We start from the raw sequence: 17,265 nt of genomic DNA on the forward strand, positions 1-17,265 counted from the left end.
CCTCTTGGCTATCCCCAATTCATCCCTCAGTATATCTTTCCTATCACGCTGATCAAGGACCCCAGTTGATCTTATGGCCAGCTCCTTTTTTGGATGAATTTGAAGAATCTTTCAATGTTCCCTCGGCTTCCACTGCCAGGGCTTGTTAAACTACGCTTTCATCTACCTAAATATTTGTTGAACCTGACCTGCCATGCTATGCAGTGTTAAACTTGCTGCTCTCCTCACCCTAACTTCCCCCCCTTTTGGGAATGGCCATGTTTTTTGTTCTCAGATATTTGGGATGGGCCTCAATGTAGTGTTTAAAATTTACCTCTGGGCTTCTTTTAAGTTGCTCTTTTTAAAAAAATCTACTTGGTTCAAATTTTTTATGGTATTTGTTCAGTGTTTACCATGAGCCAGACACTGTACTAAGCACTGGAGGTAGATACAAAATAATCAGGTTGGACACAGTCAATGTCCCACATGGGGCTCACAGTTTTAAAATCCCATTTTACACATGAGGTAACTGAAGCACAGAGAAGTTAAGTGACTTGCCTAAAGTCACACCGCGGCAAGTGGCAGTGTCGAGATTAGAATGTAGGTCCTCTGACTTCTAGGCCCGTGCTCTTTCCAGGAGGCCACACAGCTTCTCTTTAATTTTAATTTTTCTCTACAGTAAAAATTTTATTATGGTTCATTTTTCTAAAATTGAATATACTTGTATTGGTTTTGTTTGGCCTTTCCTTCAAAGCAAAACTGATCAATGTAATTGTGTAACAGTAGTGTGTATGTATATATCCACAAATTATTTACTATGTTTATGCCTGTAATTTATTTATGTATATTAATGCCTGTCTCCCCCTTTAGACTGTGAGCTCATTATGGGCAGGGACTGTGTCTGTTTGTTGTTGTACTGTACTCTCCCAAGCGTTTAGTACAGTGCTTTGCACACAGTAAGCGCTCAATAAATACGACTGAATGAATGAATCGTTTACTATTCCTTAGTAAGTCAACCATATATACCTACTCCTGTGGCTTCTAGAATTAGTTCCAAAAGTTATTTACTCTATTAAAAAAAAAAACCTAACCTGCACTTCTTGTTCTGACGAGTTATTCAGCCAACCCATGTGAGGGTAACTGAAATCTCCCAATGTTACTGCCTGCCCTAGTTAGTTAGACAGCTTCCCCAATCTCATCTAACATTTCCTTGTTCAATTTCTTCATCCTGTTTAGGTAGTTGATACAATCGTTCTACTACATTATTTTTGTTTGGGTTTGGAATTTTAGCCAAAGAGATTCTATGACACGCCTCTTGTCGGATAAGATTTGTATGTTATTATTGTTTGCATTGGCCCTTATACATAACTCTATACCTCTTGCCTGCATACCCATTCTTGTCTTTACTATAGAGTCTAAGGCCTGCCAGTACCTATCACCTTGGTTTCCTTCCCTCTTAGAAGGCTCAGATATTCCAATAATTTCACTAGCCATCAAGCATTGCAACTTATCCCTCTTTATATTTTAGACTTCTAGTACAAGTGTGGAACGTTTATAGACTTGGATTTTACTTTCTGCATCTGCCAGCTTCTCGTTCAGCTGGCCATTCTAATTTGCCCTCTTCATTTTTCTCTAATACCTCACTGGACTCCCCCTACCGCCCCCGGACCTTCTCAGGACTCCTATGTCCTTCCTATCTCCCTCCCAGGGACTGTCTTGATGCTTTTATAATAATAATAATAATAATAGCATTTGTTAAGCGCTTACTATGTGTCAGGCACTGTTTCAAGCCCTGGGTTAGGTACAAGGTAATCGGGTTGGACATAATCCATGTTCCACATGGGGCTCTCAGTTTTAATCCCCATTTTACAGATGAGGTAACAGGCACATAAAAGTGAAGTGACTTGCCCAGAGTCACACAGCATACAAGTGGCGGAACCAGGACTAGAACCCACATCCTCTCACTCCCAAGCCTATGCTCTGGCCCTTAGGCCATGCTGTTCTATATTCATTGGCTTCTCCCCACCACCAACAAACACACACATTGCCCCTTCCACCCCAACAAGGAACTATTTACAAGACAGTCTTTAACTTTACATAATTTATAGATTTATTAAATGCTTAATACATGTTAAAGAGTTAAAGGAAAACATATATCATCTTCACCCTTAAAAATTAACTGGCTACAGGGGAATAAACCTAAGCATATATTTAACACTGGAACATTCATATATATGAATACTCAACGATACTTCTGATCATTAAATGTCTTTTTAAATAGTGTAAACACTTTTTCACAAAATGCTGATTTTATATACAATGCGTAATAAAAAATGACATATACATTGCAGTTATAAACAGCCAGCTTAATCTAATACCCAAAAAGGTGATGAAAACAATTTCTTCTATGCTGCAAATTGCACTTAAATATGTTTTGAAAAGCATGCGCTATAACTTGACTAACCAATCCCTCTACCTTTACAGTACATCAAATCTTAGAAGGTAGGGACCAGATCTCAAGAGGTAGAATAGAGGCCGCCAATGCAGTTAGGGAAAAGTAGCTTAACGAGTCAAAATTAACATTAAGAATCAAACTATGTTTTACCACCTTAAAATGGTGCTTTTGTACTACTGAGGTAGAGCCTCATCACTTGTAATTAGTAGAGGGTGTGTTCCATGCTATAAAGGGGTACGCATTTTATAGATCAGTGATTTTTGAAACAGGGCATTTGACAAGCAATAAATGTGTTGAGGTATAAGGTACTATTCAAAACGAAGTTTGAGCTTCATTGTTTATACTATTGAATGAATTGTTTATAACACATATGTAAGATCTCAGAACTGAAGGTCAATGAGTTCAGCAGCAATATGAACCAGGGATATCAGGTCCTTGTCACGAAATGGTTTATACCATTGACATGTTTCACTCTTAACTAAAACACCTTTTAAAGTGCCATGAAGAGCAGGTCCTTACCCATGCTGTGTGCTCCCGCAAATAGCAGCCTTTGTATTCTATACTGTTGGGATGTTTTATTCTTTGCAGGAACTTGACTTCCTTAATAATATCCTGCCATTTCTGTTAAAAAAGAACAGGGAGAAACATATGAATTGCTGCTTTTCCTCACTTTGGAAGGCAACTTATCTTTGTCCACAATACAATATTTTACCAGGATTAAATTTCATGGATCAATTATCAGCTAGAAGACAGATAAAATCTCACAGGAACAAAAAAGGATGTGTTGGCATGAGAAAACACAGTGTCACTTGAGACTATAATTTAAGGCCAGAATGTTGAGTGCCAGCTGTGTTGCCATACAACTGACTTTGTGATAGAATCATGTGGTGAAGAAGATTAGAACTCATCATTCTGACCATTAATTACAGTTCTGAGCAGCCAGAGAGTCACTCATGCAGGGATGCCCACCCCCCCTTAAAAAAAAATAATCAGAAATGACAAATAAGGTGTAGGGCCCAGGCCTTCCTTCCAAATACAGCCCAATAACCCTAGTTAAACTCTCTAGGACAAAACACCACTCAAAACCTTCTATAACCAAAAGTCTTCACCAAATGAAGGAATTCCTCCAGTGATTTACAAGCTCCCAGTCTAGTCACACTGGAATGCTAATGAATCCCAAGACATTGAATTTCACACTACATAAGCACTTAAATGAAATTTGGACACGGAGAAATTTGCAGACATGAAACATGAAAAACATTTCTTTACACATTCCGTTAACACCTTTAGCAGTAAATTTTGTCAGGGAACATAACAAACCAACCCTAATCATAGACTTCATAGTAACCTTGGTCCACCACTCAAAAAGTTTGGCTGCATTTTTCATTACATTTTCCTGTTATACTAGTTATGGAATCTGTGTATCCAGAACTTAAAGATGTCAAAATCCTACACTGTAGTACTTACTGAGTTGGATAAAGCAATCAGTGAAGCATGCTTCTAGCTTTTTTGTTTAAAAAAAAACAACACAGCATAAAAAGGTACACTCTATATGAGATGTTAAATACAGAGGACTAGAAAATATATCCCCCCCCAGATTGCTTGTTTTACCCAAACCAGACTCATCAGGAGACTGCAACTTGTGATATTTACTATTTCAGGGCAAAAATGTATAAGATATATAACACAAAAATATCTTCACGTCATCATGATGATTAAAGTTTTAAAAATCCATTCATTTCTACCTGTCACATCAACAACCACCTCCTAGCACCTTATTATCCAAAAAAAGATACACGAAGGAATTCAGGTTCTGTTTAACAAGGGTTTTCTTGTCCTTCCCTTGACCCGCCTCCACCGTCCCTCATCAATTCCATATTCTTCTTTTTAAATACACTGGAGAATATTCAACTGAGCCTACACTTCCACATATGGTAAAACTGCAACCAGCCAAAGCAAGGCTAGACCAGAAGACACACAGAGCACATGGAATACTCCAATTTGTGAAACTGCTCTCTGCTTTTAGAGAGCTGCCACCAATCCCAGCAAAGTGACTCAATCATAAGTGAAGAAGTACAAATTCAGTAGCTGACAAGAAAAGCTGTACCAGGTAGGTTGCATAGCTCAGTTCCCAAAAGAGAACCCCTTAGAAACACACTTGGGCAAGAAACTACTCCTATAACCTACAACCCAAGGCAGAAATTTGAGGGAAAAAAGCATGTTAAAGTTTAAAAATATTGCAAGCACTAAACACCAATGGAGAAAAAGCAAAACCTATTTCCTAAGGTGGCCCTGCTAGAGTTTCTCTCTTAAAATAGCTTATTTATAGTCCATGGTAAATAAAACACCCAGAAAAGAAGTGGGTTCAAATTGCCCTTTTTATCAGTATCCACATAAGCATACTGAATATTGCCACAATAACAGACAGCGAAAAGGAAGCCCACAAAAAGTAAAATAACTTTTGGATTTAAGAGTGGTTGATAGAAAGGGATCCCAAGCTATTAACATCCATGCAGCTTTTACAGCTGGAAAGTGTTTCAGTAACCACAGAGTGTCTATAGGCATAATCCTTATTATTGCAGGTAATATGCCAAGCCTAAGAGTAACAAGGATCACCCAAAATCACTGAAAATTAGGGCTGGTCTCAGAGTTTACCACCATTTGATTACTCTCCATTAGCCAGTTCAGGATAATTCCCAGAGTCAACTATCTCCGTCACAGTGTAAACCTCAAATAGGGAAATTCTCACCTTTCCCTGGGAAGACCATGCAAAAAATCCAATATCTGGTCACAAACTGTGATAAATAAAACATTTAATGCCAAACTATTTGATTTTTCAAAGATCCAAATACAATCAGAACATTTTGGGAAATCTGATACTTTCAGCGATTATCTAGAAACTAAACTGGAGCCGGGTTGATGCCTTTCCCCCTCCTGCTTCTTATTAATACTCTTGAAAATTTTCAGCCTCAGCCCAAAACCCTGCTTAGCTTTTCCAACAGCATATTGCTTTTTCTATTGTGCACTTGCTTGGGCTCTCAAACAAAACTCTTCGGGAGAATGAGTTGAGGGGAAAAGGTTGCATTTTAACTCTAATCTGCTTTTATTAAATTCTACAGGAAGGCGATCACAAAGCAGTGGTCTCAAAAGGGCTCACTGCTTTCATTCCTCACAAGTCCCTAAGCTTGGGCAATAAGGTAAAGGTGCTGCTCCATTTGCTGTCCTCCCTCTCGCCCCCCAATCAGAACTTGAAATGGAAGGTGAAAGACAGAAACAATTTTTTTTTTTTTATTTGGAGGCGCTGATCAAGATGAATTGGAGCATTTGTCATTTGCCTAGTGGCCTGCTGGGCTACTGCCACCTCCCCCCAACCATTGCCCTTGGGACAGTTCCTCCAGCCACTTGAGGCTGTGGAAAAGTTAGGGATCCCTTTCCACCCCCTAGATAGAAACCTGGGATTGGAGGCCAGACATTTGTTTTCTTTTCAATGGTATCTGTTAAGCGCTTACTACACGCCAGGTACTGTACTAAACATCAAGGCAGATGTGAGCTATTTGGGTTGCACCAGTCCATATCTCACGCGGTGCTCACAGTCTTGATCTCCCTGTTCCCAGTGTGGAGTATGGGATTCAGACACTGAATTCTGTGTCCCCGGAAAAGAGCCGTCAGTGCTGTCAAGGGGCTGAACAGAATTTAAGGTATCAGGGAAGGATGCCTGGGATGGGAGATGAGAGGTGTGGGGCGGGAGAAAGCGTGCGCCCAGAAGGGCTGAGGCCAAGGGGAGAAGGGTGGCTGTGCAGGGGTGGCTCTGTTGTGACCAGCGAGAATACCACCAAATCAGCTACAGCATAGGCCACTTCAGAAGAGTCTTATTAATGGGTCCCCAAATTAGGTGGTGATTTGGGCTATTATGGGTTCAGGGTGGCAAATATGATCGATCCCGGCTACAGGAACACGGGGGGACCGCGGGCATGGACATCCAGCTCAGATAATATAAACTGTCTATTGGTTAAGCACTTATGTGCCGAGCGCCGTTTCTAACCGCTGGGATAGATGCAGGGTAATCCGATTAAACGCAGTCAGATCGGGGCAGGCAGTCTGGAAAAGACCAGGCCGAGTCTACTTCAAACCCACGGCAGCGCGCTCAGGGTGGACCAAGGCCTTACAGGAAAGATTCTATCCAGGCAGCAAGGCACATTCTACCACAGATCCCGGGGAGACCGTGGCAGCCTGGGCTTCCCTCGATGGGTCCTGGGGATATGGGCCTGGGCCCTTGGGAGCTCCCTAAGGTGGACAATGTGGCAATTACATATTCCTTTGGCTTATTCTTCTAATAAAGCTGAGGCATCTAAGCTTTGTATTTTCACAAGGAGATCACACAGTACAACTCTAAGTTAACTATGTAATTCATGTGGTGGGCTTAAAGCCATAAAATATTTAAATTTGGAAAGGAAAAAAGGAGTGTCTATTCCCCCCAGTTTTTCTTTCTCCTTGGCTTCAGTTTTTCCAGAAAATTAGGCATCTTTAGTGGATGGAAATCGTGCCCCTCTGGTTCATTTATTTTGGAAAATACTTAGGTGCTAGACTCTGGGGTAGATACAAGATAATCAGAGTGAACAAAGTCCCTGTCCCCATGGGGCACAGAATCTTAAGAGAGGAAGAATGAGAAATGGGGAAATTGAAGTAGAGGTTAAGTGACCTGCCTAAGATCACCCAGAAGGTCAGATGAGAGAGCTGGGAAGAATCCCAGTCTTCTGACTCCCAGACCCATGCTCGTTCCACTAGGTCACACTGTTTCCCTTATATCACTGCCTGCTCCTTAAAACTTTGCCCCGTAACCAGATTTTGGGAATATTTGCCCATCTACTCTGAGAGAATCCGAACTTCAATTCATCCTCTGGGTGTTTTTTTCCACATATGATAAAATTCCCAATAACATGAGTGTCTGGAGAACTCATTTAATGCTACAAAACGTGTCAAATGAGCTCCAATGAACCGTTTCTGTAGAAAGAGTAATGCATCTCTCTTTTTAAGGTTTCACTGATAATTCCATCTAAGTTCACTGTAGTCAACAATTATATACCAATCTGCACATCTGCTTAATAAATATTTCACATACCTCATTCGACTGTTTTCCGCTATAAGACATCTTCTTGATGGCCACCACTTCATTGGTGCGCACATCACGTGCCTGTAACATTGAAAAAAAGTCAGTATTTTATAATATAAATTGCTAATATAAAAAAATTAATGTTCCTGTACTCCCCCAGGCCCCCACCATAAAGAGGTCACAGAACTGTCAGATTCTGGCTCTGAATCTAAGTGAAACACTGGAGAAGTAAGAAGGAGTGAGGGGAAGAGTTGGAAAGATTCCTCAACAATAGTGAGCCTGCAAATCAGAGCTGAGGGATGGAACAGTTATTAGATGGTGGTAGAGCAGCTCTAAAGAATGATTCCTCTACTATCCTTTGCTAGCCCAGAAGTTTTTTTTTCCTTCTGCTGCACTCTTTTTTAATGGTATTTGTTAAGCGCTTACAATGTGCCAGGCACTGTACTAAGGCAGAGACAGAGATAAGAGTGCAGATAATTAGGTTGGACACAGTCCATGTCACGTCTTAATCCCCATTTTAAAGATGAGGTAGCTGAGGCACAGAGAGGTGAAGTGACTTGCCCAAGGTCACACAGCAGACAAGTGGTGGAGCTGGGATAAGAACCTAGGTCCTCTGGCTCCTGGGACCAGGCTCTATCCATTAGGACACATTGCTTCTCCATCAACACACCCCTGAGCACCTACTGGGTTTTTTAATCTCGGAAGAGATTATAAGGGTATGGTATGGCATATGGGTACTGGTGGGGGTCCAGAGTTTTCCTACTGTACTCAACATTATGTAACTTTAATATTTCCTGTTTCCCAATGATCAAGTTGAAAACTGCTATGTTTATTGTGGGCAAGGATTGTGTGTGTTATATGGCTATATTGTACTCTCCCAGGCATCTAATACTGTGTTCTGCACACAGTAAGCACCCAATAAGTATGATTGGTTGATTAATGTGAACAAAAACCACTCTAAATATGGGCCTTGCTTCAGGATAACTCAAGGCAAGGACATTGTCTTCTGTTCCCCAACTGCCAACCGCAAACCTAACCTCGTCCTGCTCAGAGACTCCAAGTGCTAAAAATAATCCAAACTTCTCTCAGCAGATAATGTAGAAATCAAGCTATTTTTAACTCTAGGGGCTTAGGAAAGAAGACTGAAGGTTGTTTAACAGGGCCCAATGGGCAGTGCTCATTTCGGGCAGGACGCTGAGAGTGGTATAAACTAGTCCACCTGCAAATTCAACAACCAGTGGGGTAGAGAGTAGCCCCAAGAGAGGTGAGGGGAAAGAAAATGAAGGTGGGGAGTGGAAATGATGGCTGCAGTTGGACAAGATGGAATCACCATTCCCCAACAAGTAATCACAGGGCAATGGTCATAAAGAGGAGGGGGACTATGCTTCAGTGTTGGCCCTGGGTTTCTAGAAGAGTTTTTAAAAGTCACATGCCCTTGCCTTTCCAATCCCTATCTCTGGCCCGCATTCACCAACTGCTAAATATAAGGCAGTTTCTTAATTTAAGGGCACTGTAATCAAAGATGCTCTCCTGATGTCTCCACATATGATGTATTTTCCACTTCCCAATATTTTCCAATTGCCTCTATCATCCTGCCTTAATAACGATGGTATTTGTTAAGTGCTTACTATGTGCCACGCGTTTGGGTGGACTCAAGCCCTCTGCTTTATTCACACATGATGATATTAAGGACTATTAAAGAGGGAAAGGACTAAAGATATCTGGGTGAATTCAAAATGATTCATACACCCTTGTGAGTAAGGTAGAGGGCAGGAATTTATATTCCCAATTTTAAACCTGGCCCAGAATGTTTCCAAGACTTGGTCATAGTCTCGGTGCCTGTAACACTTGACAACTGGGGCCCCAAGACTAGAAAAATTCAGTTTCGCGATCTCAGACAAGTTTTCCCTCCATTTGACTAAACTACTTTCTTATCCTCTGATCGACTTGCCCCCATCATGGTGGTTCTATTTAAGGATATCGGGAAATTAAATAAGATCCTTTATCAACTTGATTATCTAGAGGTAGTATCCTCCGCTGCTACATGAGACTCTCTGGTTTAGTTACAGCTGTGGGTTGACTGATTGATTCTCCAACTTCCCTGAGGCAGGAGCTACACTATAAGGCTGATGACGCTTCGGATGGTAGCCTGCAGTTGGAAATGCGACATGGTCATGCACACACTTTGGGGTGATCACTTGACCAAACGACATCCTGTTAAAACTGCACAGAACAGGCTGGAGTGGTGACGAGTCCATACTTTTTTGTTTCGCTCTGGCAAGGCCAAAGTGTATTATTAAAAGCAGAAGACTCAAACCCAGGAGACCATTTTTTTCACGGGGGAGTGATCCTTCTAGTCAATGAAGTGGACGTGACGACGGGCTGGGAGAAAATCTTGTCCTCTATGTTAAGATTAGTTGAAAGAAACCGAGGGAGACCCTGAGGTGTAATTTGAAGAAACACTCATGGCTCCATGATCGTGATGAGTTTGGCATTATACTTTTTGAATCATTTTTCAAGCAACATGCATTGAAATACAATAATCAAGCATCAGAAAATATGAAGACTTTTCTAAAGGATCTCAGAGTGAGGGCAGCCTGATACTTTATCACTAAATGTCATTAAATCATGGGGGCGGCTTAATTTGATGCACCTGCCACTGCTGGGATCTAAATCAATTTTACAAAACAAGCTGCTGCCACAGAACTGCAAATCGAGGTAAATGTACAAATGACCTTTTCTTGCGCCAAAAGTGATCAAAATGGCTTTTCTCTGAGTTATTAAATCAACTTCATCAAGTTTTCTTTTAAAGTGAATGTTCTCATGAATAAAAATGCATCCTTCAGTACTGGATGCACAGACCTGGGCTCAAAGTTTTAATGCTGGCTAATTTATGTGACAGAAGTTTCACTATTGAAAGAGGAACCTCTATATTCACACTTGGTTACAGTCCAATTTATTTTTTGATGATCATGAATAATCCATGGACCAGCCATCTGAATTCCAGTATTCTTCCTCCTTGCTCTTTTCCACGCCAAGGAAACTGGTCTCAATTCCAGTTATTCCCTAAGTTATGACCCTAACTATCATTAATTCTCAGGTTGTGATTTACTAAACAAAGTAGACCTTAAATGACAAAGCTCTGCCAATACAAAATATCATAAAAATAGGGCACCTCTTCATCTATTGGGTACTAAACACTCCATTATGCTTTCAAGAGTTACCGACAACTTGGGCTGAAGAACACCATTCTGATATCCAATTAATTTTTATATTAAATATACTATTTTCCCCCCTTCCTCCTTCCCTGATTCTAACAGTGGCATTTACACTAAGAACATAACTACAAAGAATAACAAGGTCCAGTTATTTCTGATTGTTTCCCTAGAATACTGTGCCACATTCTTCTCTGACATCTGACTGTGTATCAAGGAGGATACCAAAGGAAATGGGCAGAAAGCAGAGGCGTAAGAACTAGACTCTGTTAAAACCAAGTTTTCATGCTTGCTCAATCTATAGGCGAAGAAAATGTATTGTCTTTTTAAGCCACACACTTAGCTTTAAATTAGTAATTCTTTTATCTTGAAAACTGAAGACTAAGGTCACTACTAAACAGGAGTAACTATGTTTCTACTGGCAAAAAAAAAACTGAATTTTTTTTGGAAGATCTAGTTTCCTCAAGAATAAATTGAATCTCAAGCTATAGCTGAGACTGGTAAATTAAGAAATGAATTTGAATATGGGTGTAGGGTGAGGGTTGATGGAAAAATCCTATTAAATAATTGAAATTTTCAAAACCCTATTCTGAGAAAACTACAAAATATGAAGTTAACAGGCTTCAAAGAATTACTAGTGGCCTCATAAATGAGCGTAGAGCAAATTTATCCTGATTTAGGAACCATTCTTTAGAAGGCAACTGATATCCTGCAATAACAAGGAGTTGAGTAAAGTAGGATTATACTATAGTACCAAACTTTTCACACCTCACTTGACAGTTATTTTTATCATGATTTCTTTAGAATGATTAAAAGGAATTTAGAGATTGTGCCCAGTCCTGGGAAAAGGAATTACCTTAAAACAGGCCATGATAAAACGTAATACCCTGGTATCTGAACCACAAACCCTCATTACCAATTAATATTTATCGAGAGCCAAAACGGCAACAGGCACCTTCAAAGGGGCTAGTCTGTAACAATGCAACCCTTCAAGAGGGCTTACAGTTGAAGACAGTTGCAGACAGTTGCCATCAGAATGCAGTGTAAGCTGACCACAAATTTTCCAACAGAAGAGATGGGAAGGAGTACAGCAAAGCCCAAGATAACCATTGTGGTGTAGAATACGCATCATTCCTACTCAGCCACTCAAGATAGCATAGGCAACTGTCATATTATAAAATAACATTCATACGTTAGCTGTCATTGTGACTCTAAATCTGAATGTGGGACTCCCGAGGACTTAGAAGGCCACTTGCAGGTGACTAAAAAGGAACGGAGGGTAGTGCTGGCACAACGGGCAGGGACTGTCTCTATATGTTACCGATTTGTACATTCCAAGAGCTTAGTACAATGCTCTGCACATAGTAAACGCTCAATAAATACTATTGAATGAAAAGAGATCGACCTGATTCCCAAAAGGCATCAGAAGCTCAGAGTATAAGGGAATGACGACAAAAAAAATGCTTCCCTTCATTACTGAATACGGAGTTCAGTTTAGCAGAGTAACTTCGTAAACATTTAAGTAAAGAAGTGGCAAGATAAAACACATAGGTGTTGCTCAATATTCCAAATTGCCAAATTTATTTGCATTTTAGACTAGGAAAAAAATATCCTCTCGTACCCTAAGGGTACTGACATACAAAAAGTGATTTGCAGATTAGTTTGAAAGGACATCCTTCAGTAAGACATTTTTTGGAAAGAAAACACAACTAAAATGGGCCAAAGAATCTAAAACCAAAAATAAAATGAAGATGGATACAATTTAGGAAAATAGTAAAGAATGGTGGAAGTCTACAGGGGGAAATAAACTTGATAGTGGTCATTAATGACATTCATCAAGTCTGAGGCTCAAAGATACAGAACATACTCTTTTTATCTGGTGGGCAGTTGAAAGCTGAAGATCCAGGAGGCCTTTTGAAGGCCTCCTATAAGAGCAGCTAAAATTCCAGGGGCCTCATTAAATCGAAGAAACCAAGTGACTGGGGGCCATTCAAGGATGGTTTTTTGAGGATCTGTACCCTTCATGGTTTCATCTGCAGAGTCCTCCCCTTATGCCTGGCTTTTCCAGACATCCCCCTGCTCCTCACACCCACAGCGGAAAAATTACAGCCAAAGCAGGTGAGTAGAAGCCACACCTGCTGCTGAGATAGCACCAACTACCCATAACTTGTGCTTCCAATGGAGCTGCAGGACTGCTGCATAAAAATAACAATAATAATAATAATAATAGCAGCATTTGCTAAACTCTTATATTATACACCAAGCACTGCACAAAGTGCTGGGGTTCATACAAGATAATCCAGTCAGAACCAGTGCCTGTTGCTCATGGGTCTTTGGGGAAGGGAGAACAGGAAATGAATCCCAGAGAAGTTCAGTGACTTGTCCAAAGTCACACAGCAGGCAGGTGGCGGAATCAGGATTAGAAACCAGGTCCCTTGAAGGCCTGGAATGATCTTCCCAGTAGGCCAAGCTGCTTTTGCAATGGAGGTTGCTTCAAGCTGGAGTCCCTGGTGAATTTTCCTTGTCAGGGAGCCCAACGAGAAGCAGCCCAGCAGTAGAAACTGCTCCTGCCACAGTCTCAGTGACCCCACACCCAATAATACCCTCAAGTGTCCTCCAGTGGAACTTGTGCCTGGGGTTGAAATCCTCTGATGTAATTTAAATAGCAATGATTACTCTATGGTCCACAGAGGGGCAGTTCAAAGTAGGAATCTCCGCATGAGATCACTCTTATGGCAAAAATATAAAGGTTCCCTTTCAAATAGGAGATATTTGGATTAAGTAAATTGTTTTTGTAGCATTTTACTTCTCATAACAGAACTTCAATTCTATTCTCTGTGAGCAAGCTGTGAGCAAGGAGAAAAGTGAAGAAATCATTCCCAATTTGTTCACCGGAGTGGCATCCAGGTTGTGCTGAAAAGTTTTCGAGCACATCCTTGCTCTAAACCAGCTTAATGAATAAAATTATAAATGTGGTCACAAATACCTTGAGAATAAGACAAGTGCATCAGGCCACCCCTCTTGATCGACTTGTCATTTAAAGAAGAAAGTGACATATAATGCCTGGTATTAGCTGCAAATCAGGCCTCAAGGAAAAAATGAAGAAGTTTTTGTGTGTTTGGCCTATTCTAGGAGACTTCCACCTTGGTTTGGCCACATTCCAATGCTATACACATTGTCAGGTTCTCAAAACAGACCTTGAATCTCCATGTTGAGCTTTCCCGGAGACTTGACAGGTGAGTGGCCAGTATCGACCGCTGACTTAACTTACTATGACATCTTAAAACTCTTAGTTAAAAAAAAAAAAGAGCAACAGAACTTTAACTAAAACAAATTCCTCCAACCTTTCCTAAGATGGTTCTTACCCTCTTCACTTGCATTCATAAAATAACAGAGAAGAAATGGTAGATTGAATGTGTGGATGGATTTATTACTCACAAAATAGACTGCTCCAAAGCTTCCATGGCCTATTTCTCGGAGGTCTGTGAAGAGCTTTTCGGGATCTTCTTTGAAGAAGAGCTCTGCAATTTCAGGATCCTTCAGGCTGCCTGCTCGGCTAGTTGATGGCATCCTGCTGGGGCAGCGAGCCCGCTGACTATCTGGGTTTACACTGCTGCCTCAACCCTTCGTTCATCTGTATGAATGAAGCCTCTTTTGCATGGACACCTGTAAATAACACAGAGAGGGTGGAGGGAATATTAAGAATTACAAAGGCTGGTAACAAACATCAAATTACTACACACATGCACGTGCTAACATACACATATTTTACAACCCCAGGCAAAGAATCTCACTAACACTTTGGTAATACCAAATACTGCTAATAGCAGTCATACACAAAAACTCCAGTTACACCCTACAAAATCACTCTCCCCATTTTCGAAACCTTATTCAAGGCACACCTCCTCCAAGAGGCCTTCCCATACAAGGTCCTCATTTGGTCTTCTTTCACCCCTTCTGCATCGCCCTTGCCTTGGATTTGCACCCTTTATTCACCCATTTCTCAGCCCCACAGCACTTATGTATATATCCATAATGTATTTATATTAAAGTCTGTCTCCCCCTCTAGACTGTAAACTCTTGTGGGCAGGGAACACACCTACCAACTCTGTTATAATTGTACTCTCCCAAGTGCTTAGTACAGTGCTCTGCATGCAGGAATACTCAATAAACGATTGCTTGATTGAAAGTATTTCCAAAGCAATTTATTTCTTCTTATCCTTCTCTTGCCCCTGCCCCCAATTTACATTTAAATCATTTAAAAAGCAGGACATTCTTTTATTAACGAAATTATGAACCTGATTAACTGCATAGATTTTGGATAAAAGAAAGTAGTGAGAATTAGAAGGTAAGTCTGTTTACAGGTAGAGAAATGAGGCCAATTTGAGATTTGACATTTTTCTGCATGAAAACTGTGCTGGCATTAAATTGGTCGTGGGAGAATTGGGACATTCAGTACATGACGTGGAACAGGAGGAGCAATGCCTCCACAAACTGACCCCAGACTGGCTTACTACATTATCAGACCTTCCCAAAAATCAGAGTACATTTTTCAACAACTGCTCTAACCACGAACCCTCTAAGTGGATAATAGGTATTTATTTCCTTCTATGATTCAAAAATTCTTTATGTTGAAAAACAACCCTTGTTCTAGTGGAAAAAGAAAAGATAATAAGGACCTGATCTGTTTTCACCACTCCCTTTCTTAAATATTTTTTTATTTGGTAAATAATCATAACTCTTTTATTCTCCTACAATAACAATAATAATAGTGGGTTTTGTTAAGCGTTTACTATGTGCCAAGCATTGTACTAACTGTTGAGGAAGATAGAAGATAATCAGGTTCTGCATGGGGCTTGCAGTTTAAGTAGGTGGGAGAAGGGGTATTGAATCCCCATTTTTTAGATGAGGGAAACTGAGGAACGGAGAGGTTAAGTGGCTTGCCCAAGGTCACACAGCAGGTAAGTGGCAGAACCCGCATTACAATCCACATCTTCTGACTCCCAGAACCGGTGCTCTTTCCATTAGGTCATGCTGCTTTTCCCGTAAAAAAAAAACTACTCTGCTAAATAAGACATTTCCTAATGCTTCTCATATTGCTTGACAATCAACACAGCACACCAAGTGAAAACTACTTAAAATGCCAGTATTTTACATTTCCTTGCTAATGCACACCAATAATCCATTTAACCTAAACTTGCAACTACAAAGGTCTCCTGCGAGGGGGAGGGGGTGTCACATGATGCACCTTGTGATGGATGCATCCAGAGGTCTTTCCCTTAAGGGCTAAGGGTTCAGATGCTAGCAACTGTGAAAATCTAATTACCCGGCAGTCTGCTAAATTAAACACTTTCTACCTCTTTTGGTCTTAACTAACTCTTACTTGGGAGATTTCCTCCCCTTCCCCCCCACTACCCGCCTTAAAAATGTTCCCCCACTTGGCTAACACTTTGCTCCTTCTTTGCCTAGCCTATTTTAGTCAGTGTCCAACAAGCGGTCTGGGAGCAGCCCAGGGGTGTGATGTTGGGGGTGGGGAGGTTCTTTCTGCAGCCTTTCCCCAACCTCTATGCTAAAAGGGAGCTGCTGTCTGGAGCTGCTTTGAATAGAATCTGCCCAGCATAAGGTACCCTGAACCAAACGCCCAGCACTGTAGTACCCACTCCTTTCTGCATTGCCCTGACTTGTTCACTTTATCCATCCTCATTCCCAGCCCCACAGCACTAGTGTCCATATCGGTAATTTATTTATTTACAGTATCGTCTGTCTCCCTTTCTAGACTGTAAGCTGCTTGTGGGCAGGGAATGTGCCTGATCATTGTTATATTGCACTCTTCCCAGCGCTTGCGACAGTATTCTGCACACGGTAAGCACTCCTTAAATATGACTTGCTGGCTGACAACCAAAACCCTCACAAATTAATCAACTGTATTCACTGAGCACTATCTCAGAACACAGAACTAAGCACTTACCACTATGCATCAGCCTGCTGGCAACCCCCTGCGAGTGGATTGAGGAAGAAGGTAAACTTGGGTAAGCTCATTATGGGCAGTAAACACACCTATCAACTCTGTATACTCTCCCAGGTGCTTAGTACAGTGCTCTGCACACAGTAACTGTACAATTAATACGGCTGACTGATTGACTGAATGGCAGTAGCAGTGGTACAGTTATTATTTATTGAGTGCCCAATTGGGGTAGTGTATTATAGTACATGATTTGGAAATTCAGAATAAAGTAATGGAATTCCCAACACTCAAGAATCTTACACTCGAATGGGGGAAACACTTTAAAAATGACAGTAATCCAAATGAATAAGTGAATAAGTATGTGCATGTGAGCGAACAGAGGAGGTAAACATAAAAGCTAGAGTAATCCAAACAAATAACTGATAAAAAAATATACACGAGTGCTGACGATGGCTACAAATAAGTTCATAAGTGCTAGAGAGTTGGCTACTCTTTGTGGGCAGGGAAGATGTCTACAAATCTGTTATACTATACTGCCCCA

General features: G+C 40.8%; 1 protein-coding gene across 3 annotated transcripts in view; it reads right to left on the reverse strand.

The window, feature by feature from the left end:
- The window catches only part of TAOK1 (TAO kinase 1), a 128,523-nt gene that overhangs the window by 50,749 nt on the left and 60,509 nt on the right, over positions 1 to 17,265 (reverse strand). For 2 of the 3 annotated variants that reach the window (XM_029082246.2, XM_001510546.4), the window contains 3 exons: positions 14,198 to 14,425; positions 7,554 to 7,625; positions 2,954 to 3,055 (listed from right to left, as the gene is read on the reverse strand). In XM_029082246.2, the coding sequence (XP_028938079.1) occupies positions 2,954 to 3,055; positions 7,554 to 7,625; positions 14,198 to 14,329 (306 nt within the window). In that variant the 5' untranslated portion in view covers positions 14,330 to 14,425. Of the gene's footprint in view, positions 1 to 2,953; positions 3,056 to 7,553; positions 7,626 to 11,615; positions 11,708 to 14,197; positions 14,426 to 17,265 lie in introns of those variants that run through there. The other variant, XM_007672563.3, reaches the window with a different exon arrangement.

The sequence above is a fragment of the Ornithorhynchus anatinus genome, chromosome 17 (assembly GCF_004115215.2).
Source record: "Ornithorhynchus anatinus isolate Pmale09 chromosome 17, mOrnAna1.pri.v4, whole genome shotgun sequence".
In the NCBI taxonomy this organism is placed as follows: domain Eukaryota; kingdom Metazoa; phylum Chordata; class Mammalia; order Monotremata; family Ornithorhynchidae; genus Ornithorhynchus; species Ornithorhynchus anatinus.